Below are 26,113 nucleotides of genomic sequence, written 5' to 3' on the forward strand. Positions count from 1 at the left end.
TTGAGACACTGTAACGTTGACAAGAGTAGTATACTTTGCACTTTGAAGTGAATCGATTGTTCAATAAACCCTTATCACTTATGTTTATTTTACTTTACATATTAAGAGAGTGCAGTTAAATACAACATCGTGTTTCTCTCTTTGGGGTAGAAATGTGGAAACTAGACTTTTTGTAGGCCTAGACTGTAAAAGCCATATTTCCATTTCTTACAGTTGATTAAAGTAGGCTACTGGTATAAGAAACTGAAACTGAAATTCAAAATTGAAACATATGGATACAGATGTGGGATCTTAATTTGATCACCCAGTTGCAGGATAACTTTCATGTGATGCAGGAAAGTTTAAAAAAGCTTCCACTTTCACATTTCAGACTTGATTTTTACCTACGAAAGATGTATCAACCCCTACAAAAAATGCCAATTCATTGTAATTCACATAATAAATCACATTTCCTTTTGCTGCAGGATTGTTTTCCTGCTGTAGCAGACTGGCTCAAATTAAGTTCCTACATCTGTATAATCAAATAAAAATTGTCTGTAAAATTCGATGTGAATATGTCCTACATTTGATAAGATTGGCAGGGCAAGGGCTGTCAATGGTAGCATTCCTGTTGGTAGGAGTTACTCTATGCTATGCAAATCAATCTAGGCCTAGATTTATTGGGTAGTGGAGTATGGGCCTGAAGGCACACACTTACTGTGTTGTGAATTCTGTAATGAATGTATTGTAATGTTTTTAAAATTGTTTAACTGCCTTAATTTTTTACAGACCTCAGGAAGAGTAGCTGCTGCCTTGGCAGCAGCTAATGGGGATCCATAATAAATACAAAATACTGTATGAGTGTGATTATGAGCCCAAAGAGGGCCATCATCATGTGTGTAGTGGTGCACCATTTCCGCTACATACAAACTATTTAATGTTGCTAAATACAGTTAGACATTAACTATAAAAATGTGTGACCCACACTGAAAAACATTTTCTTCAGCGTTTATTGATGCTAATGTCGCATACAGTGACAGTTGTTAACATATTAATATCTCAGACATATTCCCTGTAGCTCATTAAAACTGTTGTCAATATCTTCCTGCCTTTGAGAAATTTTTGTTATCAATCCAGTATGCAAGAAAAACTTTTCTTACTTGTATCTTGTCTATGTTTCCCAGGGGAGGGGTATGTTGCTTATGTGTGCATGCGCCCAGTGGAGTGCAGGTAGTAGTTTATGAATATGCATATACATTGTCGTGTCGCGATGGGGAGTTTACTTTGTAAGACACATATTCATTTTTTGAGTACTTTTGTGCCAACATGGCAATGTCCCACTAGGCACAGACATCAATTCAACGTCTATTCCACATTGATTCAATGTAATTTCATTGAAATTACATGAAAGCAACATTGATTCAATCAGTGTGTGCCCATTGGGGTAGGACAAAAATGGTGATAACGTAGTCTAGTTACCTGATGCCACATGTTTATACAGTGTATGGGGATAGTAGGCCTATATTCCACAAGCGCATGCTTTCTGACAAAGAGAGGTATTTAAATCAGTTAATTGGTTTCAGTTCTTCAGATGAGAAGGCCGGGAACAGACAGATGTGTGGTATGATATGTCAAGTTTGGTACAATTTATTTCGCTACAGGTTATTTGCAATGTCACACTGAGCCCAAGTGTCTTTCTTTGGAATACATATTTTTTCTCCTTTAGTATTGAGCACATGAATGCAATCTGAATGACTAGAAATGTAAGTTTACATTAAGTAAAATATTGTGACTTGCTTCAGCTCTTTAAAAGTATTTTTGTGTTAGTTGAAGAAGTTTAAAATGTTTTACTCAAGTGAAGCAGTGAAATAAAGTTAAACATTAAAATATCTGGTCTGATTACTTTGACAGACTACTATATCAACCTTGGTGTCTCACCTAACTATCTTAAGTTGAATCCACTAATGTAAGCTCTGAAAATGACTAAAATGTAAAATGTACACTGCTCAAAAAAATAAAGGGAACACTTAAACAACACAATGTAACTCCAAGTCAATCACACTTCTGTGAAATCAAACTGTCCACTTAGGAAGCAACACTGATTGACAATACATTTCACATGCTGTTGTGCAAATGGAATAGACAACAGGTGGAAATTATAGGCAATTAGCAAGACACCCCCAATAAAGGAGTGGTTCTGCAGATGGGGACCACAGACCACTTCTCAGTTCCTATGCTTCCTGGCTGATGTTTTGGTCACTTTTGAATGCTGGCGGTGCTTTCACTCTAGTGGTAGCATGAGACGGAGTCTACAACCCACACAAGTGGCTCAGGTAGTGCAGCTCATCCAGGATGGCACATCAATGCGAGCTGTGGCAAGAAGGTTTGCTGTGTCTGTCAGCGTAGTGTCCAGAGCATGGAGGCGCTACCAGGAGACAGGCCAGTACATCAGGAGATGTGGAGGAGGCCGTAGGAGGGCAACAACCCAGCAGCAGGACCGCTACCTCCGCCTTTGTGCAAGGAGGAGCAGGAGAAGCACTGCCAGAGCCCTACAAAATGACCTCCAGCAGGCCACAAATGTGCATGTGTCTGCTCAAACGGTCAGAAACAGACTCCATGAGGGTGGTATGAGGGCCCGACGTCCACAGGTGGGGGTTGTGCTTACAGCCCAACACCATGCAGGACGTTTGGCATTTGCCAGAGAACACCAAGATTGGGAAATTCGCCACCGGCGCCCTGTGCTCTTCACAGATGAAAGCAGGTTCACACTGAGCACGTGACAGACGTGACAGAGTCTGGAGACACCGTGGAGAACGTTCTGCTGCCTGCAACATCCTCCAGCATGACCGGTTTGGCGGTGGGTCAGTCATGGTGTGGGGTGGCATTTCTTTGGGGGGCTGCACCGCCCTCCATGTGCTCGCCAGTGGTAGCCTGACTGCCATTAGGTACCGAGATGAGATCCTCAGACCCCTTGTGAGACCATATGCTGGTGCGGTTGGCCCTGGGTTCCTCCTAATGCAAGACAATGCTAGACCTCATGTGGCTGGAGTGTGTCAGCAGTTCCTGCAAGAGAAAGGCATTGATGCTATGGACTGGCCCGCCCGTTCCCCAGACCTGAATTCAATTGAGCACATCTCAATTGCCACCAACGCCACGTTGCACCACAGACTGTCCAGGAGTTGGCGGATGCTTTAGTCCAGGTCTGGGAGGAGATCCCTCTGAAGACCATCCGCCACCTCATCAAGAGCATGCCCAGGCGTTGTAGGGAGGTCATACAGGCACGTGGAGGCCACACACACTACTGAGCCTCATTTTGACTTGTTTTAAGGACATTACATTACGTTGGATCAGCCTGTAGTATAGTTTTCCACTTTAATTTTGAGTGTGACTCCAAATCCAGACCTCCATGGGTTGATAAATTGGATTTTCATTGATTATTTTTGTGTGATTTTGTTGTCAGCACATTCAACTATGTAAAGAAAAAAGTATTTAATAAGATTATTTCTTTCATTCAGATCTAGGATGTGTTGTTTAAGTGTTCCCTTTATTTTTTTGAGCATTATATTATTTTTGGAGTGTTGGGCAGTTAGATCACGTATTTCATCACAAACATCTACACTCAGACTACTATACATTTATTCAAAAGGAATTAGAAAAGGGGCACTCACCCTGGTACAGTTTCATTGCCATGGCCATTCATACTGTACTGAATACTGAATATCCACTGTTAATGTGGATATATTCAATAACAACCCATCACACCTTCCCTGTGGCTCAGCATGGTGTGTGCAACGCCAGGGTTGTGGGTTTGATTCCCACGGGGGGCCAGTGCAAAAATAAATAAAAAAATGCATGAAATTAAATTAAATGTATGTATTCACTACTGTAAGTTGCTCTGGATAAGAGTGTCTGCTAAATGACTAAAATGTAAATGTACTCTTTCTCTGCTGCTGATTAATTTCCAAGTATTTTTCTCACTTCCCCTATGTCAGATTATTACAGTACTACTGCTGCTCTACTTACTGTATGGTTTGAAACTTAACGTAATATTTTCTAATTATAATACACTAATTATTCTGTAATAATAACCAGCAACATGCACAGTTCAATTATTATTATTATTATTTTTGAAAAAGGTCAAACTGACACAATTATCCAAAATAAAATATCATCATGGCTGCCTCTCCCCAGTATGAAGTCAACACATGCATGCAATACACCCTCCAGATTTATGCTGCAATCATTTCATCAGATTATATATCAGTCCCTCCAGGATTTCGCAGGGATTTTTGTTATATTTGCGGGCAGAAATGCTTGATTTTGCTGCTGCAATTCTGAAATTTTGCATGGCAATATGCAATGATTTTATCCAATTGTTGCGAAAATGTGCTGACGAGGGAAATAGTTTGTTGACGTGTGGGTTGATTGAACCATATATTGCGAGCCTTCTTTTTGTACTGCGGTGATGGGTCAGTTTTGTGCAATAATATTGAGATGATTTGACTGTTTTATGCAGAAATAGTGTGAGATTGGTAAAATTTGCACGCCCTCTCATTGAGATCGCAGAATCCTGGAGGCACTGATATATGATAATTCTGATTGATTCATACTATGACAGATCATCAGTCTATGAACTCTACGGGTTTGGAGAGGCACTTCTCACTATCATGCCTGTTGGTTTGTTTCTGTCACAATTATCTTTGTCTTCTGACGATAATGCGAAATCGTCATCTGAGAATGTAGACCAATACGCAGCAGGTGTGCAGTTGTTCATTTTGAACATTTAATTAAATCAAAATGAATACAAAAACAACAAACAAGAAAACGAACGATAAACTGACAGTCTGCAAAGCATAGGCTCAACACAGAACATTCACCCACAAATAACAAACACAAACACACCCTCATATATGGGACTCTCAATCAAAGGCAGATAGACAACACCTGCCTTCAACTGAGAGTCCCAACCCCAATTAACCAAACATAGAAACAGACATACTAGACAAAATCATAGAATACCTGAAAACCAAACAGTGCCCAAAAAACCCCGAAATACTTAAACCAAATGCCCCTTCAACAAAACACACCACCCCGAACCACATAAAACGAATACCCTCTGCCACGTCCTGACCAAACTACAATACAAATTAACCTTATACTGGTCAGGACGTGACAGTACCCCCCCCCTTAAAGGTGCTAACCCCGGAAGCACATTAACAAAAATAACCCCAAGCAACACCAAAAAGAAAAATTCCCCCTTACTAAAGGGAGGGAAGGGAGGGTGGCTGCCGTCAACGACGGCACTGTGCTACACCCCCCCTCCCCAACCCACCTATCTCTGGAGGTGGCTCCGGCTCAGGCTGTTCCAGGCTGTCGGGGCAGTCTGGCAACTCGGGACAGTCGGGGCAGTCTGGCAACTCGGGACAGTCGGGGCAGTCTGGCAACTCGGGACAGTCTGGCAACTCGGGACAGTCTGGGCAGTCTGGCAACTCGGGACAGTCTGGGCAGTCTGGCAACTCGGGACAGTCTGGGCAGTCTGGCAACTCGGGACAGTCTGGGCAGTCTGGCAACTCGGGACAGTCTGGGCAGTCTGGCAACTCGGGACAGTCTGGGCAGTCTGGCAACTCGGGACAGTCTGGGCAGTCCGGCAACTCGGGACAGTCTGGGCAGTCCGGCAACTCGGGACAGTCTGGGCAGTCCGGCAACTCGGGACAGTCTGGGCAGTCCGGCAACTCGGGACAGTCTGGGCAGTCCGGCAACTCGGGACAGTCTGGGCAGTCCGGCAACTCGGGACAGTCTGGGCAGTCCGGCAACTCGGGACAGTCTGGGCAGTCCGGCAACTCGGGACAGTCTGGGCAGTCCGGCAACTCGGGACAGTCTGGGCAGTCCGGCAACTCGGGACAGTCTGGGCAGTCCGGCAACTCGGGACAGTCTGGGCAGTCCGGCAACTCGGGACAGTCTGGGCAGTCCGGCAACTCGGGACAGTCTGGGCAGTCCGGCAACTCGGGACAGTCTGGGCAGTCCGGCAACTCGGGACAGTCTGGGCAGTCCGGCAACTTGGGGCAGTCTGGGCAGTCCGGCAACTCGGGGCAGTCTGGCCACTCCGGCAGTTCGGGGCAGTCTGGCCACTCCGGCAGTTCAGGGCAGTCTGGCCACTGCGGCAGTTCAGGGCAGTCTGGCCACTGCGGCAGTTCAGGGCAGTCTGGCCACTCCGGCAGTTCAGGGCAGTCTGGCCACTCCGGCAGTTCAGGGCAGTCTGGCCACTCCGGCAGTTCAGGGCAGTCTGGCCACTCCGGCAGTTCAGGGCAGTCTGGCCACTCCGGCAGTTCAGGGCAGTCTGGCCACTCCGGCGACTGTTGACTGGCGGGCAGCTCCGACGACTGTTGACTGGCGGGCAGCTCCGACGACTGTTGACTGGCGGGCAGCTCCGACGACTGTTGACTGGCGGGCAGCACTGATGACGACTGTTGACTGGCGGGCAGCACTGATGACGACTGTTGACTGGCGGGCAGCTCTGATGACGACTGTTGACTGGCGGGCAGCTCCGGTGACTGTTGACTGGCGTGGCTGGGTTTACGCACTTGAAGGCTAGTGCGGGGAGCGGGAACAGGACGAGTCGGACTGGGTTGACGCACTTCCGGGTCCGCACGAGAGACAGGAGCTGGAAACCCAGGGCTATGGAGGCGCACAGTCGGTCTAGATCTTACCTCCTGCACAACCCGCCTTGGCTGGATGGAACTAGTAGCCCTGTACGAGCGGGGTGCTCGTACAGGGCAGACTGGGCTGTGCAGGGGCCTGATGGTAGCCGTGCGTAGAGCGGGAGTTGGGTAGCCTGGTCCTCGGAGGCGTACCGGCGACCAGATGCGCTGCGCAGGCATCCTCCTACCAGGCTGGATGCCCGCTCTAGCACGGCACCTGCGAGGGGCTGGAATAACGCGCACCGGACTGTGCGTGCGTATGGGTGAGAGTGCGCTCCTCAGCGAAACATGGCGCTCTCCACCCCATACGCTCCTCCATATAACCACGGGTAGCTGGCTTCCGGCTCTTCCTATGCCTAGCCAAACTACCCGTGTGCCCCCCCCAAAAAATGTATTGGGGGTGCCTCTCGTGCTTCACCCTCAGCGCGTACTTGGCCTCGTACCTCCGCCTCTCTGCCTTGGCTGCCTCAATTTCCCACAGCGGGCGGCGATAATCCCCAGCCTGGTGCCAAGGTCCGGCCCCGTCCAGTACTTCCTCCCAGGTCCACTTCTCCCGCCAGTCCAACTCGAAGTCCCTCTGCTCCTTCTTCTGCTGCTTGGTCCATAGTTGGTGGGTGATTCTGTCACGGTTGTCGTCGGTGAAGGAGGACCAAAACGCAGCAGGTAAGTGCAGGCTCATCTTGACGTTTATTTATTTTCAAAATGAATGCCAAAATAACAAACAAGAAAATGAACGATAAACTGACAGTCTGCAAAGCATAGCCTCAACACAGAACAATCACCCACAAATAACAAACACACCCTCATATATGGGACTCTCAATCAAAGGCAGATAGACAACACCTGCCTTCAACTGAGAGTCCCAACCCCAATTAACCAAACATAGAAACAGACATACTAGACAAAATCATAGAATACCTGAAAACCAAACAGTGCCCAAAAACCCCCGGAATATTTAAACCAAATGCCCCTTCAACAAAACACACCACCCCGAACCACATAAAACGAATACCCTCTGCCACGTCCTGACCAAACTACAATACCAATTAACCTTATACTGGTCAGGACGTGACAGTTTCCTCTCTCTCTCTCTGCCTGTTTGTCTGTTCATGATAGCAACAAACAAAGTCTTAACACATGGAACACACCTTCATGACCCATAATTAATGTGATGAAGTTAAAGACCTTAAAGCACTCAAATTTTCCAGATAGTTTGCCAGGAGTGGTGTGCAGGCAGTTTCCAAGAACCTTACTTACAGTCATTTGAACTTCTTTGAATAAAACTATTGTGCCCTCTATCTTTCTGTTCTTGACTGGTGGCACATTAATTAGACAGTGATTGCGCAATTAATTCCTGTAGCTTGCAAATATTCTTGGCTTCAAAACATTCACTATCAGTTTTTCACACAGTCAGAACTACCCAGCATTAGCGTTAGATGGCCATTGCCCTCTGTTCTATTGGTGAATGTGGAATCACTGGAGAACAAACTGGATGAGCTCCTGTTCGAGGCTATCCTATCAACGGGACCTGAAAAACTGTAATATCTTATGTTTCTTGTGGCTGAACGAGGACCTGAATATACCAGTCAAAAGTTTGGACACACCTACTAATTCAAGGGTTTTTCTTTATTTTGACTATTTTCTACATTGTAGAATAATAGTGAATACATCAAAATGATGAAATAACATATATGGAATTATGTAGTAACCAAAAAAGTGTTAAACAAATCTAAATATATTTTATATTTGAGAATCTTCAAAGTATTCACCCTTTGCCTTTATGACAGCTTTATGACACTCTTGGCGTTCTCTCAACCAGCTTTATGATGTAGTTACCTGGAATGCATTTCAATTAACGTGTGCCTTGTTAAAAGTTAATTTGTGGAATTTCTTTCCTTCTTAATGCGTTTGAGCCAATCGGTTGTGACGATGTCTCGCTGGTTTTGCTATGCATTGTCAAGACCGAATGGCAGACTCTGGTAAGACGAAGGGAGTAGAGGCGTGTCTCTTTGTTAACAACAGCTGGTGTGTGATCTCTAATGTTAATAAGGAAGTCTTAAGTTTTTGCTCACCTGATTTAGAATACCTCATAATAAGCTGCAGACCATACTATTTACCATGAGAATTTTCATCTATATTTTTCATAGCTGTCTGTTTAACACTACAAACTGATGCTGGCACTAAGACCACACTCAAATAGCTGTATAGGACCATAAACAAAGAAGAAAATGCACATTCAGAGGTGGCATTTTTCATTGCCGGTGATTTTAATGCAGGGAAACTGAAATCCGTTTTATTACATTTTTACAAGCATGTCACCTGGTGAACTAGACAAAACCTCCAGGGGACAATGACACAACATCCCCAAAATGTCCTAAAAACGTCCTCGGGGACCAATCAGTAACTAGACAAAATTTCCAGGGGACCATGACACAACGTCTTTAGGCAACCATTTTGTGATGTGCCAGGGATGTCGTAACGACTCATTATTGCTTGCAGGGTATCGCCCTGTAGCACACGTTTATAGCTATGAAATTATTTGAAAGGCTGGTCATGGTTCACATCAACACCATCATCCCAGACACCCTGGACCCCCTCAAATTCGCATACAACCCCAACAGATCCACAGATGACGCAATCGCTATTGCACTCCACATTGCCATCGCCCACCTGGACAAAAGGAATACCTATGTAAGAATGCTGTTGAGCTCTCCCCGTAGATTTTGCGGTGACGTAGTGTCCCCATGAGTGACAGAACACTGAGCCAATCACTGAGCAACTAGAGAACATTACGAACCCCTACACTCTGTTTTTTCTGCTGGCTGCCCCACAACCACAGAAAGCACTGAGCTAGGCTGAAACACCTGCATTTTGAAGGTGCTTAACTCAAGAAAGCAAAAAAGAGACCATATTTGTATGCGGCTTTATTAACTCAAAAGTTTTTTGGTAAAACATTTTTTTACATTGTTTGCAAACTGATATGTGACATGTATCAATTCCAAAATAACATGCAAAACAGGCAATGACAAAAAAAAAGAAACGGTGGGGCTCAAAACAGGTGCGGTCACCCTGAATGAAGGGTTGCCACTGATAACAATAAATCATTTTTACAATATTTTAAGTGGGAACTTTTGCTGTGGCAAGTCTTATTCATTAAGCCTACTCTGCACTATTCAATACATCGTCTTGCCTCATGTGGTATAGGGCTACCTGTCCTATCACCTCCCTTGGCTGTCTGTGAGATATTGTGCGCCTTGACAATGAGAGATGTTTATGTTCCGCAAGAAAATGGGTGGCCAAACTATTGAGCAACAGTCATTTTAGCAGATTGCGCTTTTAATGCACGCAATTGCGCAGGTTGGTCGATGCCTATTTTTACCTGCCAAGCGCGCGCTGGGTCAGAAATGATAAGGCGCCACCCAATGAGCGTTGGTCAATCTCACTGATTATTTTTCAACCAGGCCTTCTACAGACAGTGTACTGCTTTACATATTCGGACATGGCTGAATCAGGAGAAAGCGAAGATGAAATCCAATTTCTACGTACGGTAAGTGGGCTAATACTACGGAGTATTTAACTCTGGTGGTGGCATTTGCGGCAAAGTTGGAAGAAGGTTGGGTTATGCAGGGAATCGATACGGTAGCCAGAAAAAGAAACATTTACAGGTGTATAATAATCACTGGTACTTTCGGCCACAATTGTCATGTGTAACGTTACATGCTTTTTTACATGTTAACCTTTTCCCACGGTCACTCACTTGTTTGAAAGTTACTTAGACAAATAAGAAAAGCCAAACCTTTGTTTTCATGATAGAGTTTTGAGTAGCAACCTTTAATTTTTTGTCTATTTGAAAGTTACTAGGCTGTATTGAATGGCTATTACTTGTCTTTAAAACTAACTGTGTGTTGGCTACCATGACATGCTTTGTTTGCTAAGGAAATAAGAGAGTAAAAATTACATAATTGTTACTCTCTCTATTGCTCTCCTCTCATTTGAGCGAATAACAACAACCATTACTCTCTTTTTTTTGTCACTCTGACAAATTAATTGTTAACCTTTACTCCAAATTCAAACTCATTAACCTATTTTTGTAGAAATATATATTAAAAAAAATTTCTGTGCAACTACATGGGCTACAGTAAATTGAGCTTAATCATTTGTTCTATTTTTAACTGTATTTTCAACCACAGAGAATGATGGAGGCCTATCATTCTCTGTGGTTGTGAGTCTTCTCAGGGCTTGGTATCTCAGCCCTCTGATAAAGACATGTCACTAGTGGAGTGCTGGTTGATGCTGTGTGGGACACTCACATGCTTCGGTTGACTGGTGAGGGCCGTGGTGACAGGTACTGGTCAGGCATTTTGGTCTCTCAGCCCGTACTAAAAGTTTCTGAAACTAAGTATGCAGTTTGTTTTCATTATGATTTTTTTCAGCAGTGGTGGCAAAGTTGAGAGAACATTTGCCAAGGGGCTGAAAGAACATGTGCAGTTTAAAGCTAATTTCCTGCAATTCTACACATTTTGTCATGGCTTACGCCGTGTTCTTTCAGTGCCTTCATAAAGTATTCCAACCCCTTGACTTTTTACACATTTTGTTGTGTTACAGCATGAATTTAAAATAGATTAAATGGAGATTTTTTGTCACTGGCCTCCACAATACCCCATAATGTCAAAGTTGAATTAGGTTTTTAGAAATGTGTACAAATTCATTAAAAATGAAAAGCTGAAATGTCTTGAGTCAATAAGTATTCAACCCCATTGTTATGGCAAGCCTAAATAAGTTAATCAGTAAAAATGTGCTTAACAAGTCACATAATAAGTTGCATGGATTTACTCCCTGTGCAGTAATAGTGTTTAACATGATTTTTTAATTACTACCTCATCTCTGTACCCCACATGTACAATTATCTGTACAAAGATTCAACCACAAAGACCAGGGATGTTTTCCAATGCCTCGCAGAGAAGGGCACCTATTGGTAGATGGGTACAAATAAAAAAATCAGACATTGAATATACCTTTGAGCAAGGTGAAGTTATTAATTACAGTTTGGATGGACTATCAATACACCCAGTCACCACAAAGAGACAGGCGTCCTTCCTAACGTAGTTGCCGGAGAGGAAGGAAACTGCTCAGGGATTTCACCATGAGGCCAATGGTGAATTTAAAATGACTGTGATAGAAGAAAACTGAGGATGGATCAACAACATTGTAGTTACACCACAATATTAATCTAATTGACAGAGTGAAAAGAAGGAAGCCTGTAGAGAATAAAAATATTCCAAAACATGCATCCTGTTTGCAAAAAATGTGGGAATGCAATTCACTTTTTGCCCTGAATACAAAGTTATATGTTTGGGGCAAATCCAACACAACAGATTACTGAGTTCCACCATATTTTCAAGCATAGTGGTAGCTGCGTATGCTTGTAATTGTTAAGGACTGGGGAGTTTTTCAGGATAAAAAATAAATGGAATGGAGCTAAGCAACAGCAAAATCCTAGAGGAAAACCTGATTCAGTCTGCTTTCCACCAGACACTGGGAAATTAATTCACCTTTCAGCAGGATAGTAACCTGAAACACAAGGCCAAATCTACATTGGAGTAATTTACCAAGAAGACAGTGAATGTTCCTGAGGGTCCGAGTTACAGTTTTGACTTAAATCCACTTGAAAATCTATGGCAAGACAGGAAAATGGTTGTCTAGCAATGATCAACAACCAATTTGACAGAGCTTGAAGAATGTTGAAAATAATAATGGGCAAATGTTGCGCAATCCAGGTGTGGGAACGCTCTAAGAGACTTACCCAGAAAAACTCACAGATGTAATTGCTGCCAAAGGTGCTTCAACAAATTATTGACTCAGGGGTGTGAATACTGTATTTCTGGTTTTAGTCATTTAAGTTTACACTGAACACATTTGACCAACTACTATAATTTTTTACCATGTGTTTTGGAGTGGTGGCAATAATTTAGAAGTGGCGGCCCGCTGCTGTTAAATTAATATGGGGAAAAACGGGTTTGGCTGTGGCCCTTATCTCTGCTCGTAAAGAACTTGTGATGGGCCATGTTAGCCTCTCTGCCCTGACCTGACTGACTCTGCAATGCATGATTGAGGTCAGGATCCAATTCAGACTCTTTGAAAGCTTATGGGATATTGACGATTTTTTATTTATGGCCTGAGTGGAAATGGCATTCTTGACCCCAGCCAGCTCTGAGCCCTATTCCTTATTCAGTTAGGTCCCTAAGTGGTTCTTCTGTGCAGCGGGACTGATAAAGTCCAGAGGTTGCTGATAGTAGGGTGGAATGGAGTGTGTGGCAGGGGTCAAACAACACAGTGACACCTCAGTGGTGGCATCATGCCCTGGGCACTGAGAGGTGTTCCAGTCTGGCTGCTAGTCCCTCCTCTCTCCACAGTCTCTCAGCTATCCTTATATGGCTGTGACCTGATTCCCTTGGAGTGCACTTTAAAAAGGAGTTAACCACTCACTGTTATACAATGTTGAAATACTGTCTAAGTTCGTTTTACAGCATGAAATTATTTCTGTCAGTTTCATTGGATGTTTTTCAGGTGAAAACAACTAGCTCAATATTTATTAACAGCGATGTGGTCTACTATGTGCCCCTGCCTCTGTCAGAATGATGAGGTGGTGCTGCAGTGCATCTTCACATCCCAACAGGAGCATCTGAAACTGTGCCTGGCTGCAGAGGGCTTTGGCTGCAGACTCTGCTGTCTGGAGTCCACTTCCAACTGCAAGGTAAAGCTTCATCCCACTGCATGGTCTTTGGAATCAGAGAATGCCAGATCAGAGGATTGATTTGATTTTGATTTGATTTGATTTGGATCTCTTTTAGTCCCCATTTGGACTAATCTTCCAAGAGTCCTTAAACATTAAAATACAATTTATATATATGAACACATTTTCACATATAACACACTATTACAAACATACATAATATACTAACATAATGAACCAATAAATACTCAATCTAAAAAATATTGATTCTTCATCTACTGTAATCCCACAACATTTCTGTGTATTATATTTAAATCGTTTTAAAATAATGTTTACATTTATATATTGAAAGTTTTCTGGTTTGCTCAGTTAATTTATTCAATTTCTTTATTGCTCTAAATCGAAATGTTCTTTTGTCTATTTCTCTTTTCTGTCTGGATAACGCATAGATGTGGACAATCTATTCCTAGTATTTACGGAATGTCTGTCTCTTACCAACTGATTACCGTTGTGAATAGAACTTGGCTGTTTTAAATTATGTATATTATGAAATAAAATAAGCATGTTTTTTTTCAATTATCTTGTCGATTGATGACCAACCAAGAACATTGCGCATGACTGCAACAGAAGAACCATATCTCCACCGTAAAACAATCCTTTCTGCTTTGTTCTGTGCAATCTGCAGCTTCCTAACTTCACTTGATGATGCATTTCCCCAGACCATAGAACAGTAGTTCACCTGACTCTCAATTAATGCTTGTGTTAATAGCTTAAGAATCTTCCCTGGTAAATATTTAGCTATCCTTCTGATTATGCATGCTGTTTTAATATTTTTTTTTATACATAGATTAGTTATTTGAGACAACCATGATAAGCAGTTATCTAGCTGCACTCCCAATAGTTTGGTTTCTGCCACTTCTTCAATTTATACTCCTCCCATACTTAATTGTGTCCCATGCTGTTTTGGCCTTTTCGTAGTGGAACAGACCAACATAACATTGGTTTTCTTGGTGTTTAAAACAAATTTGTTCTGGCAAACCCACTCCCTGATATTCTCCAAATCTCCTTGTAAAGCTTGCTGTACCTGTTGAACCGATTGTCTTGCTGCATAAATTGTAGTATCATCTGCAAATATAGTAGCTTGAGTTTCAGCTAAGGCATAGGGAAGGTCATTGGTATATATTAAATAAAGAAGTGGCCCAAGGCAGCTGCCCTGCGGTATTCATTTACATTACATTTACATTTAAGTCATTTAGCAGACGCTCTTATCCAGAGCGACTTACAAATTGGTGCATTCACCTTATGATATCCAGTGGAACAACCACTTTACAATAGTGCATCTAAATCTTTTAAGGGGGGGGTTAGAAGGATTACTTTATCCTATCCTAGGTATTCCTTAAAGAGGTGGGGTTTCAGGTGTCTCCGGAAGGTGGTGATTGACTCCGCTGTCCTGGCGTCGTGAGGGAGCTTGTTCCACCATTGGGGTGTCAGACTGGGCTGAGCGGGAACTGTGCTTCCTCAGAGGTAGGGGGGCCAGCAGGCCAGAGGTGGATGAACGCTGTGCCCTTGTTTGGGTGTAGGGCCTGATCAGAGCCTGAAGGTATGGAGGTGCCGTTCCCTTCACAGCTCCGTATTCCACAGTTTAACACATGAGGGGAAGAAAATGAACCATTGATATAGGTGGACTGTTTCCTGTCAGTTAGATATGACTGTACCCAATTCAATGCTACCTCCTTAAAACCATAATGCATTAATTTTGTCTAAATTATTTCATGATCCACTAAATCATATGCTGCACTGAAATCTAAAAATAGTACACCCACAAACTTGCCATTATCCATAGCATTGAGCCACTGGTCAGTCATGTCAACCAATGCAGTGGTAGTGGAATGTTTTTTGCGATAAGCATGCTGATTGGCTGTAATCAGATCATTCTTTTCCATGTACTCCCATATTTGTCTACTCACAATACCCTCCAATATCTTACTGAGTGTAGGGAGTAGACTAATTGGTCGACTATTGGCAGGAGTAATGGGTTCTTTGCAGTCTTTCGGAATAGGACACAGTTTCACATGCTTCCATACATTTGCAAACATCCTCTTTTCCAGTGACCAATTAAATATGTATCTCAGTGCAACTGCAATCTGGGGAGCAGCACAGCGAAGCAAAAAATTGTCCATAAGATCATAACCTGTAGATTTCCCATCGGGTAATGACTTCAATAGGTTTAACACCTCCTCCACTGACACCGTTTGCAGACTAAAAGAGCAGATCTTGTTGCTCATAATATGATCATCAATCCATTGGTCAACTCTTGATAAGAGTCTGATTAATCAGGAGTGTGTGCACTGTGTTCCCCAGAATGTTCCTCCAGACCTGTCGGTGTGTTCCTTTGTGCTGGCCCAGTGTCTGTCTGTCAGAGCTCTGCAGGAGATGCTGGCTAACAGGGAGGACCAAGCAGCAGGGGTGAGCTCACAGCTTGGGTCTCATTCTAGCCTAACTATAATGGATTTCTGTAAAGTCATGGTTCATGGTTGTGTTTTAATAAGAGCTGTAGTTATGTTGTGTTGTGCAGGCTGGTCAGGGAGGTGGTCATCGCACCCTCCTCTACGGTCATGCTGTACTGCTCATACACTCCTACAGCAGGATGGTGAGCTTTCTCAACCAATCACAGTATCTCTCTGGAGAAGTAAGACTTTTCATTTTGGTTGAGGAAACCTGTGTGTTTGATTATGCCGTTTATTCCAGTCATAAGGGCTTGTTCAAGGTTTAAATGGACCTTTCTACATTTTCTTCTTCTTCAGTATCTTTGCTGTTTGTCCACATCCCAGTCTTCGACAGATAAGCTAGCATTTGATGTTGGTCTGCAGGATGATAAAACAGGTATTTCACATCATTTTAAAGATGTGTTCCAGTGCTTGGTGGAACATCAGAAAGTGCTTGTTTTGATGATGTTTAGATATCAATTCAGTAGGCCTGTGAGTAGTATGCCCTTTGTTCTGGCAATCAACCACATTCCATACAAATTACCCGTGTGTCCAGGTGAGGCATGCTGGTGGACAATTCACCCGGCATCCAAGCAGAGGTCAGAGGGGGAGAAGGTCCGTGTCGGGGACGACCTCATCCTGGTCAGTGTGTCATCTGAGAGATACCTGGTGAGTGGCCAGAGAAGTGCATGAAGAGATATAATGAGATGGCAGACAAGGCATGTACCCTTCAAAGAGGAGAGAAATAGCTAACGTGCTAATGTTTGAATAAACTTCAATAGTGTCTGAAATAGACCCCAGAATAATAGCAGCCACTTTATGGATGGTTATTTAGAAATGGTTTCCATTATGTGAAATCCTTGTTAATCCTGATCTCTCTTGATTCTCCATAACTGTCATGATCTTGTTAAGGCTCTTGTCTTGGTTGTTTCCCTGCAGCATTTGTCCTATGGGAGTGTGATAGACAATACGAGTGAAAGTGGCAGTCTTATTGTGGACGCAGCCTTCCAGCAGACCCTCTGGCGAGTCGCCCCCATCTGTTCTGGGAGTGGAGTTGCTCAAGGCAGGTTGCCTCTTTCTGTCATTACAGAGAACACAACCTAAATGCACATTACAACCCCTGCCATTTTGGAAGTGTACTGTATATGGGATATTGTTACGTGTTATTTCTTGATTGTAATCCTTGACTTTCCTTTGTGTGCTAATCATAGGGTATCTGAAGGGCGGGGACACATTGAGGCTGCTGCATGGACACACAGACGAATGTCTGACTGTCCCGTCTACAGACCAGGGGGAGGAGCTACGCAAGTAAGTCCCAGAGTCACACCCATACACACGACCAAGCGTTTTGATTATTTAAATGCTCCCAATCATTCACTCATGCAAGCCTGTACTCTCTCATCGCTCACTCTCTTGCTCTCTCTCATGCCCCTAGAATGGTGCACTACGAGGGTGGAGCAGTGTCGAGTCATGCCCGCTCTCTCTGGAGGCTGGAGATCCTGCGTGTTGCGTAAGTCTCTCACATTTTTGTTTCATACCCTTCATACACTGATTTTCCAAATCCACCTCATAACATGCAGGCATGTGTATCTGTGGTCATTAAAGATACGCTCACTTGTATTTGGTCAGGTAGAGTGGTAACGGTAAGATGAGGCAAAAATAATCATAGGATTTGAGTACGGACAGCATTCTTCCCTCTCCTTACCGCTGCTGCCATAGCTCCATGCACTTACTGCATACTGACTGAGCTCTAGCTGACTGAGCATAACAACTATTTCCAACAGCTGGAGTAGTAGCCACACACGCTGGGGTCAGCCATTCAGGCTCCGCCATGTCACCACAGGGAGGTACTTGAGTCTGACCGAGGAGAGAGGCCTTCACCTGGTGGACAGGGAGAGGGCCGACGTGAAGTCCACATCCTTCTGCTTCCGACCCTCCAAGGTCTGAGGTCAAATGCCAAATTCATAGTTTTTTGCCTACCCCAAATACATAGGCCAAATCTGATAACCAGCGGTGTCAATTGTTGATGTTGATCAGAATTACATTTCCACATCACTCTTTAGGAGAAGCTAGAATGTGGCCCAAAGAAGGACACTGATGGTATGGGTGCCTCAGAGATCAAGTATGGAGACTCCTTGTGCTACGTCCAGCATGTGGACTCTGGTCTGTGGCTCACCTACCAAGCCATTGATGCCAAGTGTGCCCGCTTGGGAGCGGTGCAGCGCAAGGTAATAGAATATATTTTTCCGGTGCTCATTTCTGCTGAATTTCATCACACTGTAGGCTTACTCAGTATTTGAGTCATTGCTTGGACATATGCGTAGCTTTTAGTTGTTGACTTTTTTTCTGTTAAATGTGTACTGTATTGTGTTTTATTGTCACATTGTCCTATGACCTTTTCTCCAGGCCATTATGCACAATGAGGGTCACATGGATGATGGTCTGAGCCTGTCCCGTTCTCAGTGGGAGGAGTCCCACACGGCCAGACTCATCCGCAGCACCGTCCTCCTCTTCACAGGCTTCATCAGGTAGGCCATCACACAGCCCTCTAGGAAACCTGGCTAACTGGGTTCCCCCAGTGAGGGATTTAGCTGAGGTAACAGTGTGATTGGTTGAGAGTGCAGAGTGTAAATGATGGAGCCATTGTGTAGTTTGTGGACATTTGGGCTCGTATTAGCAAGGCCTGGACAAAGAATCTATACATTTGGAAATTTAAAATGTTTTAATTTAACTTCTATGGGCTACGTGGGACGCTAGCCAGTGAAATATCAGGGCGGCAAATTCAAAAACAACAAAATGTCATATTCAACTTTCTCAAACATACAACTATTTTATCCCATTTTAAGGATACACTTCTCCTTGATGTAACCACATTGTCCGATTTCAAAAAGGCTTTACAGCGTAAGCAAAACATTAGATTATGTTAGGAGAGTACATAGACAAAAATAATCACACAGCCATTTTTCAAGCAAGGACATGTGTCAATAAAACCCAAAACACAGCTAAATGAAGCACTAACCTTTGACGATCTTCATCAGATGACACTCCTAGGACATTATGTTACACAATACATGTATGTTTTGTTCGATAAAGTTCATATTTATATCCCAAAACAGCATTTTACATTGGCGCGTGATGTTCAGAAAATGTATTCCCACCAAAACGTCCGGTGAATGTGCACATCAATTTACAAAAATACTCATCATAAACGTTGACAAAATATATAACAATTATTTAAAGAATTATAGATAGACTACCCCTGGATGCAACCACTGTGTCAGATTTTAAAATAGGTTTACGGAGAAAGCACATTTTTCAATATAGCTCAGCCATCACAGTATTTTAGCTCAGACATCTTTATGGTATTTTTAACATAAAATTGCGATAATATTCCAACCGGACAATAGCATATTCATTCAAGAAGAAAAAGAAGGAACGGCGTGCTCGCTTGACCGCGCATATCCAATCCCTTTGTTGCCAGGCAGACCACTCAGTAACTGAGCTCCTATTATCTGCCCAGTGACAGGAAAATGCTCAAACCACTTTCTGAAGGCTGTTGACAGCCAATGGAAGCCTTAGGAAGTGCAACGTCACCCCACAGACACTGTAGTTTCGATAGAGAATCAAAAGAAGAACTACAATTCTCAGACTTTCACTTCCTGCTTGGATTTTTCTCAGGTTTTTGCCTGCCATATGAGTTCTGTTATACTCACGGACACCATTCAAACAGTTTTAGAAACTTCAGAGTGTTTCCTATCCAATCTACTAATAATATGCATATTCTAGTTTCTGGGCCAGAGTAGTAACCTGTTTAAATTGGGTACGTTTTTCATCCGGCCGTGAAAATACTGCCCCCTAGCCCAGACAGGTTAATATTTCCTATCTTCTCTCAAACTCCTCTCTTGTTTTAGGAGACTTGATGGTCTCAGTCAGCAAGCGAACATCCCCTCCTTCAACCTGCCACTGGAGATAGTGGCCCTAAGTTTGCAGGATCTGATTGGCTACTTCCAGCCACCTGGGGAGGGGCTAGGACATGAGGCTAGGCAGAACAGTGTGCGAGCTCTGAAGAACAGACAGAATCTATTTCAAGAGGAGGTAATAGTGATTTCTTTAGCCTTGAATCTATTGTCTCCAGAAGTGGCATGACAAAATACGTTTTCTGCATCTGTATGGTTCAAGGATGTTTTTGTTCGGAAATGTGCTACTTTATCTCTTGATATCTCTTTCTCTTTCAGGGGGTCATCGCTTTAGTTCTTGACTGCATTGACCGTTTACACCTATACAGCAGTGCCTCTCATTTTGCTGCAGCTGCTGGGAAGGAGGCAGGTGATGACTGGGAGAACATCCTCAACTCCTTCTATGAACTACTGGGTGAGAATGACCCACTCAGCATCAAATACTCTCTGTATAAGAACTTCATGCACTACCACCCCACATTCGAGTGACTTTAAAAATGATGCATGGGAAATCTGTACAGATCTACAAGTAAAAAGTCATACTTAGTTTCATCCTTTGTTTTATATTCCCCTCCAGCTGTTCTTATCAGGGGAAATCGTAGGAACTGTGCCCAGTTCTCAGGCTCCCTGGACTGGCTGGTGAGCAGGCTGGAGAGACTGGAGGCCTCCACTGGTAAGTGCATCATTTTGGGGTTCTACTTTTACCCATGACCTCTTAGGACAAGAATGGTCCCTTTCAGAATAACCACATGACTTCACGTGAAAACATGTGTTTTTGGAACACTTCACATGTGATCACGTGAAATACATGTGTTTTTTCCGTAAAGGGGTGACACACATTAGATTTTACATGTAGATGTTGCCACTAAGTTGTGTCTGTTGTGTAGGTGTCCTGGAGGTTTTACACTGTGTCCTTGTGGAGAGTCCTGAGACTCTCAACTTTATAAGGGAAGGACACATTAAATCCATCATCTCTCTACTCGATAAGCATGGGCGGAACCATAAGGTACCATTTCTCTGTTAAATAATAGTGTTTTATTGAAATATGAACCTGATTTATTGACATATTAACCTGTGTATGGTTCTATCCCAGGTCCTGGATGTGCTGTGTTCTCTCTGTGTGTGTCATGGTATGGCAGTGCGTTCCAACCAGCATCTGATCTGTGATAACCTGCTACCAGAGCGAGACCTGCTTCTCCAGACTCGCCTTGTCAACCAGGTCACCAGGTACACAACCATTATTCACCCTCTGACTCACACTGACATTTCCATTCGTTAATACATACAGTTGAAGTCGGAAGTTTACATACACCTTAGCCAAATACATTTAAACTCAGTTTTTCACAATTCCTGACATTTAATCCTAGTAAAAATTCCCTGTCTTAGGTCAGTTAGGATCACCACTTTATTTTAAGAATGTGAAATGTCAGAAAAATAGTAGAAAGAATGATTTATTTCAGCTTTTATTTCTTTCATCACATTCCCAGTGGGTCAGAAGTTTACATACACTCAATTAGTATTTGGTAGCATTGCCTTTAAATTGTTTAACTTGAGTCAAACGTTTAGGGTAGCCTTCCCACAATAAGAATTTTGGTCCATTCCTCCTGACAGAGCTGGTGTAATTGAGTCAGGTTTGTAGGCCTCCTTGCTCACACACGCTTTTTCAGTTCTGCCCACACATTTTCTATAGGATTGAGGTCAGGGCTTTGTGATGGCCACTCCAATACCTTGACTTTGTTGTCCTTAAGCCATTTTGCCACAACTTTGGAAGTATGCTTGGGGTCATTGTCCATTTGGAAGACCCATTTGTGACCAAGCTTTAACTTCCTGACTGATGTCTTGAGATGTTGCTTCAATATATCCACATAATTGTCCTGCCTCATGATGCCATCTATTTTGTGAAGTGCACCAGTCCATCCTGCAGCAAAGCACCCCCACAACATGATGCTGCCACCACCGTGCTTCACAGTTGGGATGCTGTTCTTCGGCTTGCAAGCCTCCCCCTTTTTCCTCCAAACATAACGCTGGTCATAATGGCTAAACAGTTCTATCTTTGTTTCATCAGACGAGAGGACATTTCTCCAAAAAGTACGATCTTTGTCCACATGTGCAGTTGCAAACCATAGTCTGGCTTTTTTATGGCAATTTTGGAGAAGTGGCTTCTTCCTTGCTGAGCGGTCTTTCAGGTTATGTCGATATAGGATTCGTTTTACTGTGGATATAGATACTTTTGTACCTCCAGCATCTTCACAAGGTCCTTTGCTGTTGTTCTGGAATTGATTTGCACTTTTCGCACCAAAGTACATTCATCTCTAGGAGACAGAACGCTTCTCCTTGAGCGGAATGACGGCTGCATGGTCCCATGGTGTTTATACTTGCGTACTTTTGTTTGTACAGATGAACGTGGTACCTTCAGTTGTTTGGAAATTGTTCCCAAGGATGTGGAGGTCTACAATTTTTTTTCTGAGGTCTTGGCTGATTTCTTTAGATTTTCCCATGATGTCAAGAAAAGAGGCACTGAGTTTGAAGGTAGGCCTTGAAATACATCCACATGTACACCTCCAATTGACTCAAATGATGTCAATTTGCCTATCAGAAGCTTCTAAAGCCATGACATAATTTTCTGGAATTCTCCAAGCTGTTTAAAGGCACAGTCAACTTAGTGCATGTATATTTTTGACCCACTGGAATTGTGATACAAAAACAGCTTCTGTGAAAGTGTCACCAAAACACCTTAGTTCGTTACATGTAAATTGTGACTATTAGTTTGTGAAACCAAATCATGACATTCTGTTGATTAACCATTTAAAATTCAGAAATGACAAGGGATGTTTTTGTGGTAGTAAACTACCTTATATTTTAAAATATATATTTTTTATTTTTATTCCTTCTCACCACCCGTCTCTGTTTCTGTCAATTCACCATTAGTTAAGAAACCACCTGGTGAAGATTTTCCCTTTCTTACCCTTGATATTCTCTTTTTCCATTTCAACACTTGACTGCTCTTCATCTTCTGAGCTCTCAAAGGCAGATTCACAAGCAACGTCTCTGTCACTCACACAGGTCTTTATATTTTCACCGCTCTCCTGTTCCTTCTCTCTGCTATTAATGCTCCCGCAGCAGTTGTCAATCTTCCTCTCCTTAAATGTTCTCCTGCTTTGCTTGGTCCCCCTATCTCCTCTCCTTCATTTTCATTACTTTTTCTCCATCCATGCAAGGCTCAGATGCTCCCTCCATCTCTCTCACCATCACTTATTTCTCTAGAGGTCCCAGCCTTTTCTTCTCTCATCTCCTCCGCCATTTTCTCCATCTCCAACCTCTTTTCTTCTTGTACCCTTTGATTAGAGGGAACTCTACATCTCTTTCTGGAGATCATCCCTCTTCCTGCCCAACTCCCTCTTTATCTTCTTCTCCCTTTTTAGTTCCTCTCTCTCCATTTCTGCCCTCTGTCTCCCTGATCTCGGCAATAGTCTCAATTTCCCTCATTCTCCTGTCTTCTCTGTCTCTTTTCCTCTACCTTCCTCTCTCATTCTGTCACACTTTCCTCCCGTCCCACCAACTCCTTTCTCAGCTCGTCCACCATCTACAACCGACAGGGAGCACTCACTCTCGTAGTGCTATTGCTTATGTTTTGTAGTCTCTATAAAATTAGAATTACATTGTGATATTGCACTGGGTCATGTTGCCATAGACACTTTTTTTCTACAGTTACTTTTTCAACAAACTCGTGACAACGTTCTGATATAATGTTTGATAACCATGACTATAGTTCTGTGCAGCATTGTACACCTCATAAAAATATTTAAGGGATAATCAACGATGGTCTATGCGTTCTCTGGAACATAATGAATGACGTGGAGTGGAACCAACCTTCCACGGAGATGTATTATTTTCCAGACAACGCATAGAGCCCTGAGTTGATTATCCCTTTTATACCATAGCTATAATTTAACACATTTGCCACTAGAAATGTGTTCATTTGCAGGTAGAAACGTGTTCAACATCCACTGAAGTAGCTAACAAGTTTCTAGATAGTGACAGTTGTTGCCTTGGTTACCAAACAAACAGACCTGCTAGTTTAGCTAACCATCAATCAAATGGCAATAATGTTTACAGTTTTACTTTTGCTTTCAAAAGCAGCTTAAACATAGAACAAGTATGAACTATAGCCATTGAATTGTGCCGTGCAATATACCGTGCGTTATAGGGAAATAATGCATGCTCCAAAATGCCCTTCAAACCAATCAGAAATGAGTATTCAACAATGCCATGTTATAAAATGATGATATTATATGGTACACATATCAGAGATGTCGTTAAAGTAATGATGACCATACCAATACAACCAATGCCAGTGACCACATATTTACATCCTTTACCATCAAATATACAAAGATGAGCATTTGATTGAAATTAGTTATCATATTTTGATCATTTCAATATGATAATATGAAACCATGTGGTTAAGGCAATAGAAAATGCTATCAGGAAGAGAGCAGAACTGCTGTTTTCCCACGATTAGAAGAATTGTTGTACATTGAGTGCTTGTCAGAATGCATATTTTCCTCCCTATGGCACTCGTAACTTGAATGCCCCTCGAGAGGAATATTTCTCTCATAGAACACACAACAAGCTGACTAGGTAAGTAGATCAACTATTCTACAATAGGGTTGTCAGATTTGTTTTATTCATTACTCGTTTTGTTTGCAGAGGAAAAGTAAATGTGGACTGTTGTAGCCACTTCAAAGTGCGCCTCGGCAGAAATATTTGTGAATGTTCTATATTTTTTTGCCATGGTGTCAATGATTTTGCAATGGCACAGCGCCACAGCTAAATGACTGCAGCGGAAACAATGATTTTAGTATTATTTCATACCAGTGTTTGATAGTTAAATACTTTTTCAGTACCAACATGGAGTGTCTCGCTAAATTTTTATCAATGAGTACTTACTCTATTACTCTTTGTTGCTCTGTACTGGATATTGCCAGGCTATGGTAATCAGGATACATAGCTATCTTTATGGTTTCTGCTCTCTGTTGAAAGAACTGACTGAATGCCGTTTCAACTGATGTGTCACGTCCTGACCAGCAGAGGGAGTAATTGTATTAGTTTTGGTCAGGGCGTGGCAGAGGTCTTTGTGTTTTGGTATGTGTGTCTACGTTCTGTCTAGCTTTGGTTTTCTATGTAGAGTTAATTGGGGTGGGACTCCCAATTGAAGGCAGGTGTGTTGAGTTGCCTTTGATTGGGAGTCCTATATTAGTAAGGTGTGTTTGTCTGTGTGTTTGTGGGTAATTGTTTTTGCACTGCGTTTGTATGCCTGTAAAATGTTCCTGTCGTCGTGAGTATTGTTTATTGTTTTCCCTGTGGATGCTTTGCATGTTTTTTTCATTAAAGAAAGATGAGTATCCACATTCCCGCTGCGCCTTGTCTTCTCTCCTCTACGACACATGTGACAGAATTACCCACCACAAAAGGACCAAGCAGCGGAGGAGGAGGGAGCCACAGGTGAACAGCGTTGATGGATGGACTTGGCAGAAGGAGCGAAGATTCTGGGAGGACAAGTTAAGGGAACCCCAGAGGCAGCCCCAATAATTGTTTTTTGGGGGGGGGCACAAGGGCTGTTTGGCGGGGCGAGATTGGAGCCCCAGCCCAGCTCCCCGTACCCTTGTAGGGCAGAGACAGACTGGACAGGTCCCGTGCTTTGGGGTTGGGGCTGTGGTGAGGCCTGGGATTTTCAGGCCGGTAGGCACAGTACCAGCGCCCCGCATGTGCCAGGGCGAAGTAAGCATCGAGCCTGAAGGGGTGAAGCCAACCCTGCGCTCAAGACCGCCAGTGCGCCTCTACGGTCCGGTGTTTCCCGCTATACGCACTAGCATGGAGGTGCGTGTCTCCAGGCTGGCACGTCCAGTACCAGCCCCACGCATCAGGCGTCTAGTGCGTCAGCCCAGCCTCGCCAGTCAAGAGTCACCTGAGCTGCCCGCCAGTCAAGAGTCGCCAGAGCTGCCCGCCAGTCAAGAGTCGCCAGAGCTGCCCGCCAGTCAGGAGTCGCCAGAGCTGCCCGCCAGTCAGGAGTCGCCAGAGCTGCCCGCCAGTCAGGAGTCGCCAGAGCTGCCCGCCAGTCAGGAGTCGCCAGAGCTGCCCGCCAGTCAGGAGTCGCCAGAGCTGCCCGCCAGTCAGGAGTCGCCAGAGCTGCCCGCCAGTCTGGAGTCGCCAGAGCTGCCGCAGTCGGAGTCGCCAGAGCTGCCCGCCAGTCTGGAGTCG

The 26,113-nt window shown here is 43.5% G+C and overlaps 1 protein-coding gene across 1 annotated transcript in view; it reads left to right on the forward strand.

The window, feature by feature from the left end:
* The first annotated feature begins 10,132 nt into the window (after positions 1–10,132).
* The window catches only part of LOC106577062 (ryanodine receptor 2), a 78,445-nt gene continuing 62,464 nt past the window's right edge, over positions 10,133–26,113 (forward strand). Inside the window, exons 1-17 of the mRNA XM_014154774.2 lie at positions 10,133–10,224; positions 13,312–13,431; positions 15,772–15,876; positions 15,986–16,060; positions 16,215–16,293; positions 16,453–16,565; positions 16,836–16,959; positions 17,108–17,204; positions 17,332–17,406; positions 17,681–17,837; positions 17,960–18,124; positions 18,303–18,424; positions 19,808–19,991; positions 20,132–20,267; positions 20,430–20,525; positions 20,740–20,858; positions 20,946–21,079. Coding sequence (XP_014010249.2) covers positions 10,177–10,224; positions 13,312–13,431; positions 15,772–15,876; positions 15,986–16,060; positions 16,215–16,293; positions 16,453–16,565; positions 16,836–16,959; positions 17,108–17,204; positions 17,332–17,406; positions 17,681–17,837; positions 17,960–18,124; positions 18,303–18,424; positions 19,808–19,991; positions 20,132–20,267; positions 20,430–20,525; positions 20,740–20,858; positions 20,946–21,079 — 1,949 coding nt within the window. The 5' untranslated portion in view covers positions 10,133–10,176. The remainder of the gene's footprint in view (positions 10,225–13,311; positions 13,432–15,771; positions 15,877–15,985; positions 16,061–16,214; positions 16,294–16,452; positions 16,566–16,835; positions 16,960–17,107; positions 17,205–17,331; positions 17,407–17,680; positions 17,838–17,959; positions 18,125–18,302; positions 18,425–19,807; positions 19,992–20,131; positions 20,268–20,429; positions 20,526–20,739; positions 20,859–20,945; positions 21,080–26,113) is intronic.

Source organism: Salmo salar, chromosome ssa18, assembly GCF_905237065.1.
Source record: "Salmo salar chromosome ssa18, Ssal_v3.1, whole genome shotgun sequence".
NCBI classification, from domain to species: domain Eukaryota; kingdom Metazoa; phylum Chordata; class Actinopteri; order Salmoniformes; family Salmonidae; genus Salmo; species Salmo salar.